Source organism: Symsagittifera roscoffensis, chromosome 2 (assembly GCF_963678635.1).
Source record: "Symsagittifera roscoffensis chromosome 2, txSymRosc1.1, whole genome shotgun sequence".
Classification (NCBI taxonomy): Eukaryota; Metazoa; Xenacoelomorpha; order Acoela; family Convolutidae; genus Symsagittifera; species Symsagittifera roscoffensis.
In genome coordinates, this window is record NC_087063.1 from 46,113,848 (window position 1) to 46,132,125 (window position 18,278).

Consider the following 18,278-nt stretch of genomic DNA (forward strand, 5'->3'; position numbering starts at 1 on the left):
TATGCGCAATTTTATGATGTTTGGGACGACTCCCTAAGCACGAGTGCCCAATAATATGCGATAATCATTTCAAATAGGTGTTCATTCAGACAAATAACAAACTGCCCTCAGATTTGTGTTTAAGTTTCGAAGTTTTTTAAGAAGCTCAAAAATTGAATTCCGTCTAACTAAATCGAAAAGTGAATCAATTGCGCTTTTATTTAAATTTCAAACTTAATGAACAAACCTGAAACAGCGAGCAAGTCATATGCCTTTCATAAATGGCATTCCAATTCACTCAAAAGCTGATAGGCCAGCCCCCATTTTGATAACAATGAGATCTGTTTGGTTTTTTGTTTGCACTAAAATTGAAAAACCAACTCTTTTTTTGCCGCTCGACTGTTTTTTTTTTCAGTGAAATATTTTTTTACCAGACCGTCTTTTCAGCAAAACAATTGAATTAAAGACTTTTACAAGACTATGAAAACATTTTCATCAGAGGATGAGACGACTACCTCGCGTTGTTACAGCTTTTATTTTAAAAATTTTTAAAGTAGGGCTATCTGGTTAACTGAGATAAACTGGTTAACATGCACTATACTTATAGAGCCGAATGTAAGCGTAGCGGAGCCAGCAGTTACTACTTGTTACGGTCGTGTTTGAAGCTACGCTAACAGTCGATAAAAGACCGGTCTAGTAACGAATCTAACCTCCTGAAATTTTAATTTAAATTTCGCATAAGCCCGTTCTTTGAGACGAGTCAAGGGTTTTTAACGGACCAAACTTTATCAGAACGATTTTCAACCAGATCTTTAAAAAGTCAATTGAACCTTATTATTTTGAATTTGAATTTAGATACAGCTTAGGGAACATTAAAGAACAAATGAACTGCATCAAGGTTACTGTACGTGCAGTACAGCCCAACTGGCAGTAACCCGAGGGAAACCTAGGTAAATAAGTGAAGGCAAAAACAGAGTTATTAGAGTTGCACCTTTGGATACCAGACATCATCATTCTTTTACCATGTCAACAAGCAACCGATTTTCATTCGGGTATACTTTTTTAAATTTGACGAAAAAATCTTTCTTTTGCTTGTCAGAATATTCGTTAAGGTTGAGGGGTAACAAATCGTTTGACATCAAAGTTGAAACATTTCAGAGTTTTGTAAGACACCGAAACTTGAGCTAATTTTGTTTTTCTTAAAGGTAGTGAAAAACATCCTAAACTACCCCTGCGCGTGAGTCTACCCATCTTTCTTGATTGAAGATTTAAAAAATTTAAGGGGGACACTTTTAAGAACTGAAACATTGTCTCAGAACATAATTGGCTGATGAACATTTCATACTCATTTTGCAGCCAATATTTTGAAAAATACTCGGACACATGATCATACTTACGAAGGAAAAAAATGGTTCTTGTAATTTTTTTCTGTATCAAGGAAATTTTATCAAGAATAGTTTTCGAAGTACATCTGTACGCTATCAAGCCATAGGAAACAATCGGAATCACCTATGTCATGTAAAACTCAAGTAATGACTGTTAAGAGAAGCATGATCTTCCTCGGTAAAAAACACCATTGAATTTCAACACCTTTTTGCAAATTTTTTCAGTTTGATTATTCAAATTCAATTTTTTTGTCAACTTCGATACCCAAGTTTCTAAAACTATCCATATTTTCCATAGTTTGGCCAGTAATTGAAATTTTGGAATCCGATAGGTCTTTTACAAAAGCCATTAGACGCTGCGATATTGCCCTCACATTCTATACTTGAGTTACCCTAGAAAGTAAACTTGCTAAAATTCAAGTTGTTTTGAAGTTCTTTAAAGCCGCGAGATAATTTTATTTCTCCGACCAGCATCCCAAGGATGGCCAAAATTAGTTGGATAGCTTAGTAAAAGGCCTCATTAACTAGCCTAGTTAAAGTTCTCACAGGTTTTCTGGTGAAAATTTGGTCTGGTAAAAAGTCAATCATCATTTGAATCTCAAGCACCTGCATATCAACATCATGGCCCAAGTACGCAAATAGAAAAAATCATTTGGAAACAAAAAAACTTTCAAAAGTAAACAATGAGTTTTGAAAAAATGCTTACCTTTCATTCGCTTGCTGACTCTTTTGACAAAACAAGTTGTCTGAAAAATGATTATCATTGTGATCAACTAGTGCCCGCAGATACAATCAAAATTTAACCGATAAAACAATTAAATTGTTAAAAGATTGCAAATGATTATGCTGAAACAACTTTAAGAAAATCATCTCTCAAAAAAATTAAATTTCAATGAAATTTTGACATTTTACTTGATTGGCACTAATTTACTCTAAACTTCAAAACAACAGATAAAACAGCCAAAAAATTCTAAATTTCAAAAGGCCATCAAAAACTAACTCCCATGAAAATAAAGCTTTTTGTGTACAGCTCGAATCTCTGATACCAGAAGACTAATTTCATTGTTTGTCGTCCTAAACACGTTCTTCGAATTGTGCAGAACAAGATAACACCTTGTTATAAATTTTGTGCAGAATTATCTAGCTGAATGAACTATAACGAACTATTCCTTAAGATTTTTGATATTTTTATTTCCCTACTCACTCTAAGCATTATTAATAAGGTTACTACAAAAAGTGATAAAAATTTTTCAAAATTTGCTTTAGCTACAATGCGTTTGAAAAACTGTAACTTGGCTGAAAAGCTGGCTTAAGCTTTATCTAAGCAACATAGTAAGTGGAGCGCTTGCACCGAATGGTAAGGCGTTCACTTCAAGAACGTCAGATTGTGTTATCAATCACCTGCGATGACAATAATGGTGTCTGAAGACGAGCTTTCACTTGACCTCTAGCGTCAAGTCTACCACAGCCTGACCGACTCCAGCGCCAATATTGGAACTAAGTGAAAATTCTAGACGCCAAAAAAGAGCTGCTCTCACCAAAAGAACTCAGTCTGGAATTTGAGAAATAAGAGAATCGGACTATGCTTAGACAGCTGGATAGTCTTTCTTAGATCCTCAGCAGATTTCGGAAATCATAATTAACAATCATTAGTGACCTTGAAATAACTTTCTGGAGCAGTAATTTTGAAGTCGAAAAAATGACGAACCTTATGATTTTTCTACAACTGATGTTTGAGATAAACATTGTTAAGATTTTCTGTACACAGTGGCGTGCGCAGAAACTTTCAGTAATTTTTGTGGGGTTTGTCGATCTTCTTTAGAGCAGCAGTTTTGCTTTTTTGTGAATGACAGAGAGTGAGCTTAACAACGAGTAAAAAACAATTTGAAGGCATTTTGACAAGTAATTGAACAAATTAGGCGGTAAAAGAAGAATTGTTTCTCATAATGCTTGCTCTCAAAGAGAACGAAAATTAAATTGCTGTAATAAATAGTGCTTTTTTATTTGGCTAAAAAATTTTTCTATTTATTTGGTGCTTTACTACTGCTTTATTGTTCCGACTTTCGATACGAAAGTAACGGAATATTTGTGCTCGGGGTGGGTTTTTTTTTCTTCAGACAAAATTCGACTTTTTATCTAGCCATTTTTGACGGAATTTTTTATATCATTAAAAAGGTATTGATGTCCTGAGCTCAAATTTGAAAAGATATTTTACCTGCGATCATTTTTCGTAAAGTTATGGGGGTTTAAAGATTACCATTTTGGCTAATTTTGGACAATTAACGCGCGATATATTTTCGCGCTATTAACGCGTAAGCGGAGAGTTAATCCGTCTTAGAAATTGTTCCAAATTGGTTTATTCGCCGTAATTGATTTGTTACAAGTAGCGAAATCTATCCTTTTGTACTTTATATGGCGTGTGGGGGGATGATTTTCATTTAAAAAATTCAAATTTTAGAAAAAAAAATTTCATTTTGTTTTATTACGTTTAATTTTTTAATGTTATTACTGCTCCATAAACCTTAATAGGCAGTCGGAACATTCAGGGCTTCGCCCTGATACGAGCACTCTTGTTTGTTTTACTGTATCTCATAATTGCCGATTAAGTTCACTGTCTGGATCAGACCCGTCTCTTTGTCATTCACCAAATTTTTTCAAGCTCTGCCAAAAACCGCAAATGACCATGATTGGCAGAACTTTCTTAGACGCAGGAAAATTTTTATGGAAGGTTTTGGATATAAATAGCTTAAAAACGATGAATATATGCGCTCATGTCAACCTAAATAATTAATCTCCGGGTTAGACCTCTGGGCTGGTTGATGAAAACAAGAGACGACCCCTCTCTGCCTGCCTGTCTTCCCTGTATTACATTACAAAAACACTCAAATGCATCTTACCTTGAGTCTTAACATCTTAAGTCAATGCAATTCATATCTGATTGATCAGTGGCGGATCTAGAATTTTAGAATTTTTTCGGATTTTCAACACAATTGATAAAGTTTGTCCACCTTTTTGTTTTAGGTTGATCAAATTGCTTTTTCGAACTACCCAAATACGGTATGAGATCTCGCTTTACTTTCCAAAAACAGGTTCTCACCTCAAAATTACCATGGATTGGTGCCAAAGGATCCTTTAGAAAAAATAAGGTGTCGGAAATAAAGTGACAGAAAATTTCACGGCTGAGCCAGGACAAGAGCAGTTTTGCTAAGCTTACCGCAATTCGAACATGTCACGCTGCTGAAAAGATGTACTATGTTTTAAAATTAAATCATAGTCATTTGGGATCTTATGAAAGCTAGCCAAGACTCGCATCTAGCTTTACAAAAAAAATGCTGATAATTAGATTATACTCAATCATTCATGCAAAGAAATTGGTGATTACTTTTTGAGCTTAAAAATTATCTTAAAAGCGGTTGTAATAAGTTCATACCGTCGACTTGGAGTCATTGTTTGAAGTTGTAGCGATAACATCATTTGAAACCCAGGCGTGAGTAAAGATAGAGGATATTCTCAGGGCAATAAATATTTAGTTTTAAAAGTTGATGACCTTGAGAGGAAACACACCGACTGATTGCGTAATGACCTATCGACTTGTATCCCTTTGGCATTTTCAATATCAACCTCTGAAGAAAATTTGATTATCATCTTCAGAAGTTACGAAAAATTAAATTAGATTTAACCTTCAACCGACTCAAAATCTAAAAATGTCACGTTTGGCATTTGAAAAGTTGTTTCCGTTATTATACACAAACTGACAAAATGATAAAGAAAGCCTTACTAGAGTCAAAGGCGGATCTAGGATTTTCCCGAGGAGGGGATTTTTAATTGATTTTGCGAGCTCTCCGCAGGCAAATTTTTGAAAAAACAGGTCAAAAAGCTGTTTTGGGGCACTTTTTGGAAAATTTTGACAAAAAAAAAAACGTTTTTTTTTTGGCGCGCGCTCACTCTCTAAGTTAGCATATACTTACTGGCGCCGAAGGCGCCTTAGAAAAACTTTAGGGTCGGTCGGCCAAAAATGGATTTCTTACAAAGTACCAAAGAGGGACCCTTTGGGTCGGCAGGGGGTCGAATCCGCCTCTTCCCCCTAAATCAGCCCCTGACGAGAGTCTAAGAACAAAAAGGTGGTTTCAACAACGTAATATTATGACCTTTTTGTGTTATAGGTTTAACTTAGGATTTAAAATGTACAATAAACTAAAGCTTTCAAACAAGTACACTAAAACGTCATTTTTGCCCGTTTTTCTCTAAAATTTGACTGAGGCGAAGACATTTTTGGGTATTACTAGTGTTTTGTGAGAGCTTGGAAAATCAATTGAGACCATCTAAAAAGTTGACAAAATAGTTAAAATTATAAAAACGTTTAAATAAAAGAAATGCCATAATGCAATTCAAAGCGTTTTGTATGTAGTCCGCTGCCATGACCAATTTATTTGTTTTGAAAATTTTCGGCTACGAATTAATTTAAGCTTTGCATTGTATATAGGGGAGGATCTAGGATTTTCTCGAGGGGGGAGGCGGATTTTCAAAAGTTTTTGAAATTTTGCCAACCTTTTAGGTCGACCAAATTGGTTTTTCCGAGAGTTCTCTAAAGCCTTAAAAAGTTAAATTTTTAGCCAAAATTTCAGCGCGGCAGGCAAAAATTTGAAAAAACAGGCCAAAAAAACGTTTTTGGGCGTTTTTTTTGGAGCGTTTTTTTGGCACGGGCTCCACCTTTAAAATAAGTATATATTGGCGCTAAAGGCGCCTTTAGAACAATTTTAGGGTCCGTCAGCCAAAATTGGATATCTCAAAATAGTTCAACCTTCGGGTCGGTAGGAGGTCGAAGTCAAATCCCTGAGAGGAAAAAGCGTCCGCCCCCCCCCCTAAATCCGCCCCGGATTGCATATCTGCAAAAAAAGTCCCATTTAGGTCTATAAGATTGATTAAATCAAGTTAGGTTTGATCTTACTTTCAATAGAAAATTCATTTTGATTACCAAAAAGATTACAAAGAAAAAATTAAAACTGCTTGTATTAGGGCGGGACCTTGAATGTTCCGACTGCCTCCTTAAGGCCTACAGAGCAAAAATAACATGACAAAATTAAATGTAATAAATGTAATGAACTTTTTTTTTATTTTGAGATTTTTTGTGAAATTTATCCCCCCGCACACCATAGAAAGAACAAAATGATATAGTTTGCTCCTAGTAACAAATCAGCTATGGCAAATACGCTTCCTGTCAAACAATTTGGAACGATTTCTGAGACGGATTAAATCTCCGCTTTATCTCAATTAAAATATCTTTTCAAATTTGAGCCGAGGACAGCAACACTTTTTGAATGATATATTAGAAAATCCCGTCCAAAATGGCTAGTTAAAAAATCGAAACTTGTCTGAAGAAAAAAAAACCCACCCGAGTACAAATATTCCGTTACTTTCGTTACGAAAGTCGGAACAATAACAATTTAGTAGCGGATAAAACTATTTCAGGAGAAAGGAGGCTGATTTACTTTAAGTTTTTGACAGCATCGACTTTTTCATCATAAAAAACATTTCTACCAAAAATTCTAAAACGGCAGCAAAACGGCAAGAACTAAATTGTTTTTTTGGCGCGGAATCCCTCTTAAAGTTTTATATATCTGCTTCAAACGAATCTGAAGAAAAACTATGATGTTGTCTTTTAAAATAGGTGTCCGAAAATTTCGATATATGGATTTAGCGACATAATTTCTTAGAGGATTCGAATTCCTAAAAAGATAAAAGCGTCCAATTCCCAGTTCCCTGATCCACGTGTCGCCTTAAACCTAAACCTGAATTGGGTGGCAAAAAATTCAGGCAGCTTATGCTGCAGCCAAAATAGAATATTCATAAATTTTGGGTATTTCGAACCGCTGGGCTTTATTTTTTTTTCTGGCAAAGATTGATTAAAAATTAAATTTTCAATGCTATCTGAATACTTGAATGCTATTTTAACATTTCAATATAATTTGAATTAAAACTTCAAAAGTTCTACAAAAAAACCTATTAATTGCCTAATTTAACGTAATAAAGCGCAAAACCCGTAGTACAGGATATTTTGACAACTGTAACGAGCGTGAATTTATACTTAATAAAATAACAAAAAAAGAAAAAACGAAACAAAAAAACCTTACTAACAAATTTGAGATTGAAATCAATTTGAATCGATTTTTCTTTTGATAATATACTGAATGATAATCAATATACGATAGCCCATTTAGATACGTAAATCAATTTAGTGTGGATTAAATGAAAAAATGAATTTTTTGTCTAAAAAAACGATTTAGATCGATTTACATGGATTTTTGGGAGGCAGTGAAACGCATCAAAATGTCAACAAAATTGGTTTAAAGTTACTGTTTGTTTTTGTTTCGAAACTTAAGCAAACTTTTTTAGTCAAAAAATGTCCATCGGAGATCAGGCTATACAACAAGAGCCACTCTGGGAGATTTTTTTACTGCAAACTTTTAAGATGAAGTGAATCCGTTTTGAGTTTTGCAAATCAAAACTCGTGGTTCCCGTTGTATGAAAAGTAAAATAATGTATAACTTCTCCACATGTAATTATTTGGAATAGTGCCCCATAAGTACCAAAAATTGTGAGAAAACTCTACGATAAGCAACCTTTCATATATGGAAACTAGTTGATAAGATTTTTTTCATATATCCAAATTCTAGTATTTCACACCTTTTGCTAAAGGTTTGTTTCTTTTTTCAAAACAGAATAACCAAGGAGCTTCTAACACAAGAAACCACTTGGTTGATAGGAAGAAATCTCAAGAAAATGGCGTGAGAGCTTTAACACAAGAAACCACTTGGTTGATAGGAAGAAATCTCACAGATACTAGAATCCGTGCAGTATTTATATGAGATAAGAATTCATATTTCACCCAGAGCTAGGATTAAAAACCTCAATGTTTTGTATTTGGCTAGAAGGTTTTTTGCCAAAAATTTAGTTTTTCGAAAAAAGTGGCTTAATTTTTTTGACAAATTGAAAAATATTTTACAAAATAGAGGCATTTAAATTTTAAGTTCGGATTAGCACAATTTTTTTTTGTCAATTCTGCTTGTTTTGTTTAAAAACTTCAGCTAGACAACAATGTAGACAATAATAACAAAATATTACATGCATTTTTTTCCGAAAAAAGCTTATTTGAGCATGAAAGTGAGATTGCGACTAAAATTGAGAAGATATTCTCCTTGAAACTTGCAATTTTTCATTTCGGAAGTTTTCTTTGCAGTAAAGTTCTTTTTTTGAAGTAAAAATTGCTGATCATACAATTTTCATATATGGAAACTGTATGAGAAACCTTTTTCTGTACACTCCATGTATAAAAATATTGTATAAATAATTTCATTGTATGCAAATGTTTGATAAGTTTTTATCATGTATGGATGTCAATCCGGGATGATATCTTGGCGCCCCAACAAACGGATGACTGTGACCGGGTAAAATGGCGTGCAAACTTCGGTTAATTGTTATTCTGCTTTTTTACCGTTGAAGCTGCTATTAATGGTGGGTCTTACTTCATTAGAAATCTTATTTCGGGCTCACTGGTTATATTGGCCTAAGTTTCAATAGTTTCATTTGATTTAATATTGAAAATGTTTAAACTCCTATAACTAGAAAAACGGAATATATAGAAAAAAAAGTTGGCTGAATTTTATACATGAAAAACGGGTGAGTTAAGGTCAAGCACATAAAAATATCAGTAGAATTTAGGCATAACACGGAATGGGTTCCCTAATTTTGAGAATTGTTAGAGCATAACTTTACAAGAAAAAGTGTCAGAAAACCAAAAAAAACTAACTGCTTTGAGAAATATATATACATTTTTTCATACATGTCAAACACGTCTTATTTCATGTCATGTAGCATCTATGCTAAAAAAAACTTACAAACTAATTGCTAAGATTACGAAGGGTCAGTTGACTTGCAAGAAGTTTCGATTATTTTTATAATAATTTGGAACAAAGGGGGTAGCGATAAGCACGTGGGCCCGATAAGCACGTGGGCCTGAAAGAAACATGCATAGCTATGATAGGCGTTCGTGGGCTATATGGCCCCGTTGTCTATCCTCTCCGAGTCTCATTTTAATAATTACTAATAACGATGAATTGCTAACGTTATGTAATGATTGATTGGAGAAATTTATTCTTTCTTTCCTAGCATGCGCCAGTTTTTCTGATCAGGCCCTCATTCAGTAAAAAAAAAAGTAGCCTAAACCTTTATTTTATTCTAAACTTTATTTGATTCGTCAGAGAATTATAAAAAAAAATAATAAATTTCTTTTAGTTAAACATTGGGAAAAAAGCACGCCATCTGGATAAACAAAATCGAGTGAAAAAACCGTGCCCGAGCAATTCGGCTGCATTTTTACATGGGCAATCTAGTCGATACACAAACTAATAGGTCATTCGTGTCCCCATTCGTGTGGAGCCCGACATTGAGAACTTTGAAAAACCTAATTACCTTGTTTTTTGTTACAAGAAACCGCATTGCTTTAAGTAATGCGTTCTAAATATAAGATTTATAAAAACACCGATATGAAACTTGTAACAAAATTTATTGCAATTCATTCTAATTTTGTTAATAAATTTCAAAAAACGCTATCTAAACACATTGGAATGAACCACTCACGTGCTTGTTAGAAGGAGACGACCGCTTTTGAGTCACATCAATTCACTTAGAAGGACGATTAGATATTGTAAAAATACTTATCGGAGGAAGGTAAAAATAGTATATAAATACTTCAGATTATCGGAAGGTTCAAATCATTAACAATAAATCATTTAATGCTAGAAATAAAAAACCGAGTTTAAATTTTTTCGACTATCGTTCATGTTCAAAGCTGACAGTAATAATTTTTGCTTGAAAGTGTTGAACCAAAATAAATCCGGTTTCACTCGAACTCTTCATCACTAAAACAGATACCAAGGTGAACTTCAGATTTTTAACGGCCTTCTAGTTGACTGCAATCATGAAGATTTGAATGCAGATAGCGGCAAATAAGTGGTATTGGACGCGGCAAAGGATTATAGTTATAGTGGGTATTAAGAAGGGCAGAAAAAGATAGAAAATGATAGTCAACGGCACTTATGTGGCGCGTTTTCAATTGTAAATAAAAAACTGGTCTCGAAATATTTAAGGAGACACCTGGATAGAATGTTGCAAAAATTTTACAATTTTACGACAATTTTGGAAAATTTATCAATATTAAACTGTGCTAATTTCAACTAGAAACTTTGAAAATGAAAAATTGAAAACACTCGAAAGGATATTTGCTCATCACTTAATTGCGTTTTTCACCTTTTAACTTTCAGTTAAGATAATTTAAAAAGAAAATTTCTAGGAAAGCTTAATACTAGAAACTTAAAAAGTTTCTTATCTATTTTATGACAAGCTATTTAATAAATTTTGATGGCTACTAAAATCTTCGAGCCATTTTTTCTCGACTCCAAAATTTTTCTGAATTTTTTTGCCGCTCAAATTACGGTTGATTCAAATTCAATCTGTTACATCACCTTCGTCTGATTTTCCTGAATTTTTTTGCCGCTCAAATTACGGTTGATTCAAATTCAATCTGTTACATCACCTTCGTCTGATTTTTCTGAACATCTAAAATTGAGCGGAAAAAATACTCGAATCGAAGGTTTTTCTCATCTTAAGTCGGTGGATCGGAACAACTTTTTTCAAGCTTAGCAAGATTTCTCGCAGCTTTCCTGAAATTTCATTGACTGAATTAGGCAAACAAATTAGGTCGTTGTGTCAAATAGAGAGGACTGTTACAAATCAAATAAGCCAGGAGCTCACTAAAGAATTGCTAGATCGCTCTGCTTTTCAATAATCAAATTAGACCCACTAGGCCGAAAAACAGTCATAATAGTTGAACAAAATGGTAACCTAAATCAAACCTGAATGTTACCATAAAAATCGGCCAGTGAATGTAGCGTTTTTGGTTAAAAAAAATGCTTAAGCTCTAGAGAGTAGAATGCTAAATTGGGCTGTAAAGAAATTCAAATGTCAGGTTGTTCGTATATCAGTTTATATTACCATGTTTATGACTCTTATTGTTCCGACTTTCGATACGAAAGTAACGGAATATTTGTGCTCGAGGTGGGTTTTTTTTCTTCAGACAAGTTTCGACTTTTTAACTAGCCATTTTTGACGGAATTTTTTATAACACTCAAAAGGTATTGTTGTCCTGAGCTTAAATTTGAAAAGATATTTTACCTGTGATTATTTTTCGTAAAGTTATGAGGGTTAAAAGATTGCCATTTTGGCCATTTTGACTAATTTGGGACAATTAACGCGCGATATAATTCGCGCTATTAACGCGTAAGCGGAGATTTAATCCGTCTTATCAATCGTTCCAAATTGGTTGAACGAATCTTATTTGCCATAAATGATTTGTTACAAGGAACGAAAACTATCTTTTTGTACTTTATATGGCGCGTGGGGGGATGATTTTCATAAAAAATTTCAAATTTTAGAAAAATTTTTTTTTATTTTATTTCATATAATGTTTTTATGTTATTACTGCTGCTCCATAAACCTTCAAAAGCAGTCGGAACATTCAGGGCTTCGCTCTGATACGAGCAGTGTTGTTGTTAAATTCCTATTTCGTTTGCGCGTATAATTATTGAGTAGTTTCTAATTTCATAGACAAGTTGTTAAGCAATGCGAAAATTTCTTTCCCTAATATGTGTATTCTTTTGCTTGACTTGAGGTCTGGAAGTGTGGTTTGGATCAAAAAATCCTGTAGTGTATCCAAGTAACTTGAACTCACAGATACCAATTTTTCTGCCGCATTATAACAATTCAATGTTCAACAAGACTGCTCGTATCAGGGCGAAGCCCTGAATGTTCCGACTGCTTTTGAAGGTTTATGTAGCAGCAGTAATAACATAGAAACATTATATGAAATAAAATAAAAAAAATTTTTTCTAAAATTTGAAATTTTTTATGAAAATCATCCCCCCACACGCCATATAAAGTACAAAAAGATAGTTTTCGTTCCTTGTAACAAATCATTTATGGCAAATAAGATTCGTTCAACCAATTTGGAACGATTGATAAGACGGATTAATTCTCCGCTTACGCGTTAATAGCGCGAATTATATCGCGCGTTAATTGTCCCAATTTAGTCAAAGTGGCCAAAATGGCAATCTTTAAACCCTCATAACTTTACGAAAAATGATCACAGGTAAAATATCTTTTCAAATTTAAGCTCAGGACAACAATACCTTTTGAGTGTTATAAAAAATTCCGTCAAAAATGGCTAGTTAAAAAGTCGAAATTTGTCTGAAGAAAAAAAACCCACCTCGAGCACAAATATTCCGTTACTTTCGTATCGAAAGTCGGAACAAAAAAGTGGCGAAGACAAAACATCAATTCACCAGCAAACCCGATGAGAAATAAATTGAAAGCTCTGGGTTCAAAACACGACGCGTTCCATCTAAAAAATGGACTTTCTCAAAAGTATTTACTGAATAGTTTCAGGCATGGTACCCATCGTGAGCTTCATACCCCTCTCAATTTGTTTTAATTTGGCCAAAAGCTTGAGCCTTGAGCGCCGCAATTTTTAAATTTTTAAATTATTCTGGTTCAAGAAAAATCGAATCAATAATTCTTTAATTCGCAAATTCGCAACTAATGTGATTCTGATGTGATTACAACGTAAGTTTGGTTTAATCATCCGCTAAATTAATGAAACATAAGATCTTGAAGCCTGCGTTAAGTTCTTCAGGGGCGGATTTAGGCGGGGGGGGGGGGCTGAGTTGGACGCATATTTTGGGCATTTAGAAGTTGTCTTTTAATGGGGATAATTCTCTCGTTTTGAAGCAACCCGCTGCTCACAATTACAAAAATCATAAAAACAAAACTGATCACAACAGTTTTCGGGAGCAAACTTTTAATTCAACTAAAAATAATCCATCAAAACGATTGAAAGATCTTACGACGAAACCTTTCAGCAAAATTCCAACTAAGATATTCCAGAATGTTATAAATTACGAAGTACAAATTCTTGGTTTTTGGGGACAGACTACAAATGGCTACCCTTTTTTATTGCATGCATCATGACAATGATATCTAAAGTACTTGAATAATTTATCCTTAATTATTTGTGATCGAACTTTTCGAATCGCACCAAAACCATATAGTCAGTTTTGTTATTTTTGTCCAGTTACAGGCGTCGAACCCAAAATCTCTGGGCATTTAGAAATTTACAAAAAACACAAATAAATTTTGTTTTATATGGTTTTATCGTAAAAGCAACTCGGTACTCCAACAGTTTTTCAAATTTTTTTCGTTTGTTATGGATGACGCCAGATATTCCGTTTAATGTAAACTCAAGCAAAACTAAAATAGGTGCAACACAACAACTACAGAAAAAATTTGACCTCAAAAGTTACTTAAGTAGTTGTTATCCAGGGTTACTGTATGTGGAAACAAACACACAAATTGATTGAAGTAAAACTAAGAAACCAAAAAATAAGCAATTTGATATTCAAGGAAAAATATAACTCCCACAATTGCTTAGGATAACACCTGGCAAATAAAGCAATCAGCTCTTAAAAAGCCAGTAGAAAAACATGACAAAATTGTCTGGAATAGTGCATTTTATAATAGTGAACAACTTTTTTTCGAGAAAAAAAACTAAATTCGGTTGAAAATCAGTTACCTGGTTTAATAATCATCACTTGCAGGGGCGGATCTAGGATTTTCTCGGGGGGGGGGGGGATTTTCAAAAAAAATTTGTCAACTTTTTTTTAGGTCGACCAAATTGATCTTGCGAGCTCTTCCAAAGCAGTACAAAGAGCCTTTTTTTGCCAAAATGAATGCGCCGCAGGCAAAATTTTGAAAACACAGGCCGAAAAAGCGTTTTTGGGCACTTTTTGGAAAATGCTGACCAAAAAATCGCGTTGGTATAATTTTGGTATAATTGCTGACCAAAAAATTTTGGTATAATTATTACTGGCCCAATTAAGTCATTAACTAACATCATATCAAATATCGACACACGCAATTAAAATTTCAAATACTTTCAAAAAAATTGAGCTCTGTGTAGAATAAGAGGATTTTTTCTCTTTGTTTATTCTCGCTTTCCTAACGACACCGCAAAGTCGTCCCATGGGCAGTGAATTCAGTGGGGCGGCAGAGATTCACTACTTTCTACCATTCCGAAAGGATTGATTCGGTGGCAAAGATCCTGTATTGCTCTCAGTTGCTTGCCCCTTTTGTGTATTGCTGCTCTTCCGGCTGTCTTGTCTACTCGATACAATCGCAAGAGTTTCTAATTGTATTTTAATTCAGATGATTATACGTCTCATTACAGAGGACTATGAGTGGCCAGGTTTAAATCTAATAATCAAATCAAAAGGAAAAGGTCTGCGATTTATCAGCATAAATTGCCTTATTGTAATTAACTTCCAGCTAACTCCACTAAAACTGAGCTATTCTCTCTCTAGAGAATCTCTGACTAGAAGCAACAATGTACTATTTCTGCTACAGTTGTTCTCTTATTTTGAGAATCATCTACTCGATTCGCTAGCAATAACTCTTCTCTTCTCTGACTGAGAACCAACTACTCTTAATAGTGGCTAACAACTGTTCTCTTCTCTGACGAGAACCAACTACTCTTAATGGTAGCTAGCATTGTTCTGACTCTTAAAGGCTCTCCGATACCCTCCAATTCCTTATCTTTCTTTACATTTAGTTTTACTTAAGTCACGCCATTCCCTAAAAGGTACTAAGATTAACAAATTGCCCTGGTAGAGAAGATTTTATCGAAATTGGATAAAGACAACATGGCTCTGAAACTGAAAAACAGTCCATTTGCGAAAAAATAATGCAAATGGTTAGGCAATCGGATAACGAAATCCGGAATTACGCCAATGGTTCGTAAAACAGAACCGATCGATAAATTAGTCGCTCCGAGAACGCTATCGCAATTGAAGTCATTTATGGGTTCAATACATAGCCTTTACAAATATTTACCTTCGCTAGAGGATATTTCGGCGCCATTACAACCGCTTCTTGGTAAGAAAAACGAGTTCGAGTGGACAAATGAATATCAAGTAGCATTTGAAATGCTCAAAAAGCAGGTCGTGAAAATTGTCGAACTAAAGCATTTCGACGTGCATAAAGATATCCGGGTTGTGTGCGACGCAAGCCATAATGGGTTGGGGGCAGCATTGGAGCAACTAGGCACCGAGGGTTGGCGACCTATTTCATTTGCATTTTGGTTTTTGAATGCGACCGAAAAGAAATATTCGACGAATGAATTAGAAATGTTGGCCGTGGTTTGGGGTTCAGAATATTTCAGAAATTACATTTTCGGTAGAAAACTTACGGTATTGACGGATCACAAAGCCTTAGTGTCATTATTGAACGGAAACAATAAGAAAAACAAAACAATGTTCAGTCGGTTGACCCGTTGGTTCGACCGAATTATTCCCTCTGATTTTGTAATTGAACATATGCCAGAGGCTAAAATTGGCCTGGCGGACTGTTTATCAAGGCATCCGGTGGGGGAAGCTACGCGGGTGAGCCTGTATGATAATACATTCACGGTTGCAGTCAATTATCAATTCTCTCTGTTATAATAAGCAAAATACCACCAAAAGGACTATTAAAGCATCAAGGAAATTAGTTGTTTCAGCTAGAGATTGCCAAACTGGAGAAATTAATTTTAATTTTCCACCGTAAGAGGACGTCAAAACGCGTGACATTCGGTTAACCAATAAGAAGGCAGTAAAACGTGTAGTTGAGTGTAATGACCGCAAAGGCCCGAAAATCGTCAAATCGATCACTGAGTGTGAATTACGTGAGTTTGATATTACTTCCATTGCAAATAGTCACATTCCCTTGAGAAGAAAAACAATTCAACAAGAAAAAATTGAACAAGTTACTATTACAACATCCAGAAATTACGAGTAGGAGTAGCAGCGAAGTAGAGGTGGTGGATGCTAGACTGGAGGCGGAGACAACACATACTAGAGATGTGAAGTGCAACACGGTGATTTCCATTCCTTCAGCGTTTGGGGGAGAAATGTTTGCGGCGGCATACCCGGCGAGAGGAAGTGTAATTATGTCAGTTATTCCCAGAGACTGGAAAATAGTTAAAAAGAGCGATGGCCTACCCATGTTGTTCAACTTGAAACTAGTGGAGGCCAATTATAAAGGGGACCCCCAGATGATGGCTATAAAGGAACTTGTCGAAAGTGAGGATCCCGAGTTGGAACGGAAAAAATCGAGCAATGGGTGCTTACCTGGGACAACATTCGCACGATTTCCATGTGCGTGAAAATTGCTTGTGGATTGACGAACGACTCGTCATCCCAATTCCTCTCAGAAAGGCGGTGGTCAATAGGATTCACTGTTTCCACCACGGGCGCTCTAACATGTTCGACGCGGCGAGGGACGTGTGGTTTCCCTATCTCCACCATAGTTTGGCAGCGGCCGCGGATGGGTGCAAAGAATGCACTGATGCAGGTAAAAGCCCTAAACCATTGTGCGCCAAGTGTGACATCGGTAACGTTTATGAAACTCGAGAGCCAAATGAAAGCCTGCAATTAGATTTTTGGGGCCCAATTAGATACTTAAATGAATCAAGTAAATATGTCTTGGTAGCCGTTGATCGATTTTCACGATGGCCTTCGCCAATGATTTGCGGGAATAATAAGCACGATAAGGTTCTTAAATTTATAAAACAATACATTCCTCATCACGGAGTCCCTAGGAAAATTTTCATGGATCAAGGATCTAGCTTTACATTGAAAGCGGTTAAGTCGTTTTGTAATTCCGCAGCAATAGAAATTGTCTACTCCCCTGTGAGTGGTCATCGGGCCACTGGTTGTGTCGAACGCACGATTGGCAGTTTGAAAAATGTTGTTCTAACATACGCAAAAGAAAAAGATAGTGGAAATCTAGAATCGATTGTGGAACGAGCTCTGAGTGCTCTTAGATTTGCTCCTAAGGCTACTGTCAAAATATCGCCGTTTGAAGCCCATCATGGCAGGGAGGCAAAGACTGTCCTTCGGAACCTTACGAAGAAGCCATTGTTGCAAAATTTTAATTGGAACAGAGTATTGAAACAAAAATCTGCCTGTTTAGATTCTACTGACCCGCGAGCGTTGAAATTCCCGCAAACAATGGCGACTGATTGGGAGGAACGATCGGATGTAGATTATGATGTGAAACACATAAATCATCCCAGGAAATTGGCACAGGATCAGTTGGTTTCGGTGGCAGATCGGAACCCGGCACCGGCGGTTGGCCCTAAACAATCCGTGGGAGTGAGGTCGCGGAATGCAGATGCCCAAACGTCAAATCGCCCACCCAAGCGGACAGAGTTTTTGTTCCAGCGCATTAAGGATTCCAATAAGAGGTATAGACCCATCAAACAAAAAGTAGTTAGTGAGTCTCAACATACCTTTACCTTGGCTAATGGTTCTGTACTTAGGAAAAGTGGAGTCTCGTGAAAAATGCTTAGTCCAAATGCACCGAAGACTTCGGAATCAGGAACGCCTAAACCTCCTCCAACGATGGTCGCGGTTAAGCGTAGGGCTGATCTCAAACGAGCCCAGGAAGAGAAGGCTGCGGGGGTAAATGCGAGAAAAACGATTGAAGCTGGGACACGAGCTAAGTCGCAAAATTGCGATTACGAGGACGAAGCAGATTCAGATTCGGAGTACGAGCCATTGCGGATCTCGCGATATGCGGACCAACAAGGAAAGGCGGCGGATGAACAGGGAGGAGCCGGACCTAGTCAAGGTGACACTTCGAATGTGCCGTTGGCGCAAGAAAACACAGAGGGTGATGCGGGAACAACCGGCGGTGGCGGCGCAAAACCGTCCAAAGGAGTTTCTACTGAAATGCAAGACAGTGGAACCGGGAAAGAGAGAAGCGTCC

At 35.9% G+C, this 18,278-nt stretch overlaps 2 protein-coding genes across 3 annotated transcripts in view; one reads left to right on the plus strand and one right to left on the minus strand.

The window, feature by feature from the left end:
* LOC134840336 (transient receptor potential cation channel subfamily M member-like 2) overlaps positions 1–4,943 on the minus strand; it is a gene marked incomplete at its 3' end in the record, with an annotated part of 23,539 nt that extends 18,596 nt beyond the window's left edge. Inside the window, 1 exon segment of the mRNA XM_063856097.1 lies at positions 4,795–4,943. Coding sequence (XP_063712167.1) covers positions 4,795–4,838 — 44 coding nt within the window.
* The window catches only part of LOC134840748 (COP9 signalosome complex subunit 2-like), a 545,309-nt gene that overhangs the window by 297,037 nt on the left and 229,994 nt on the right, over positions 1–18,278 (plus strand). The gene's annotated exons all lie outside the window — the stretch shown is intronic.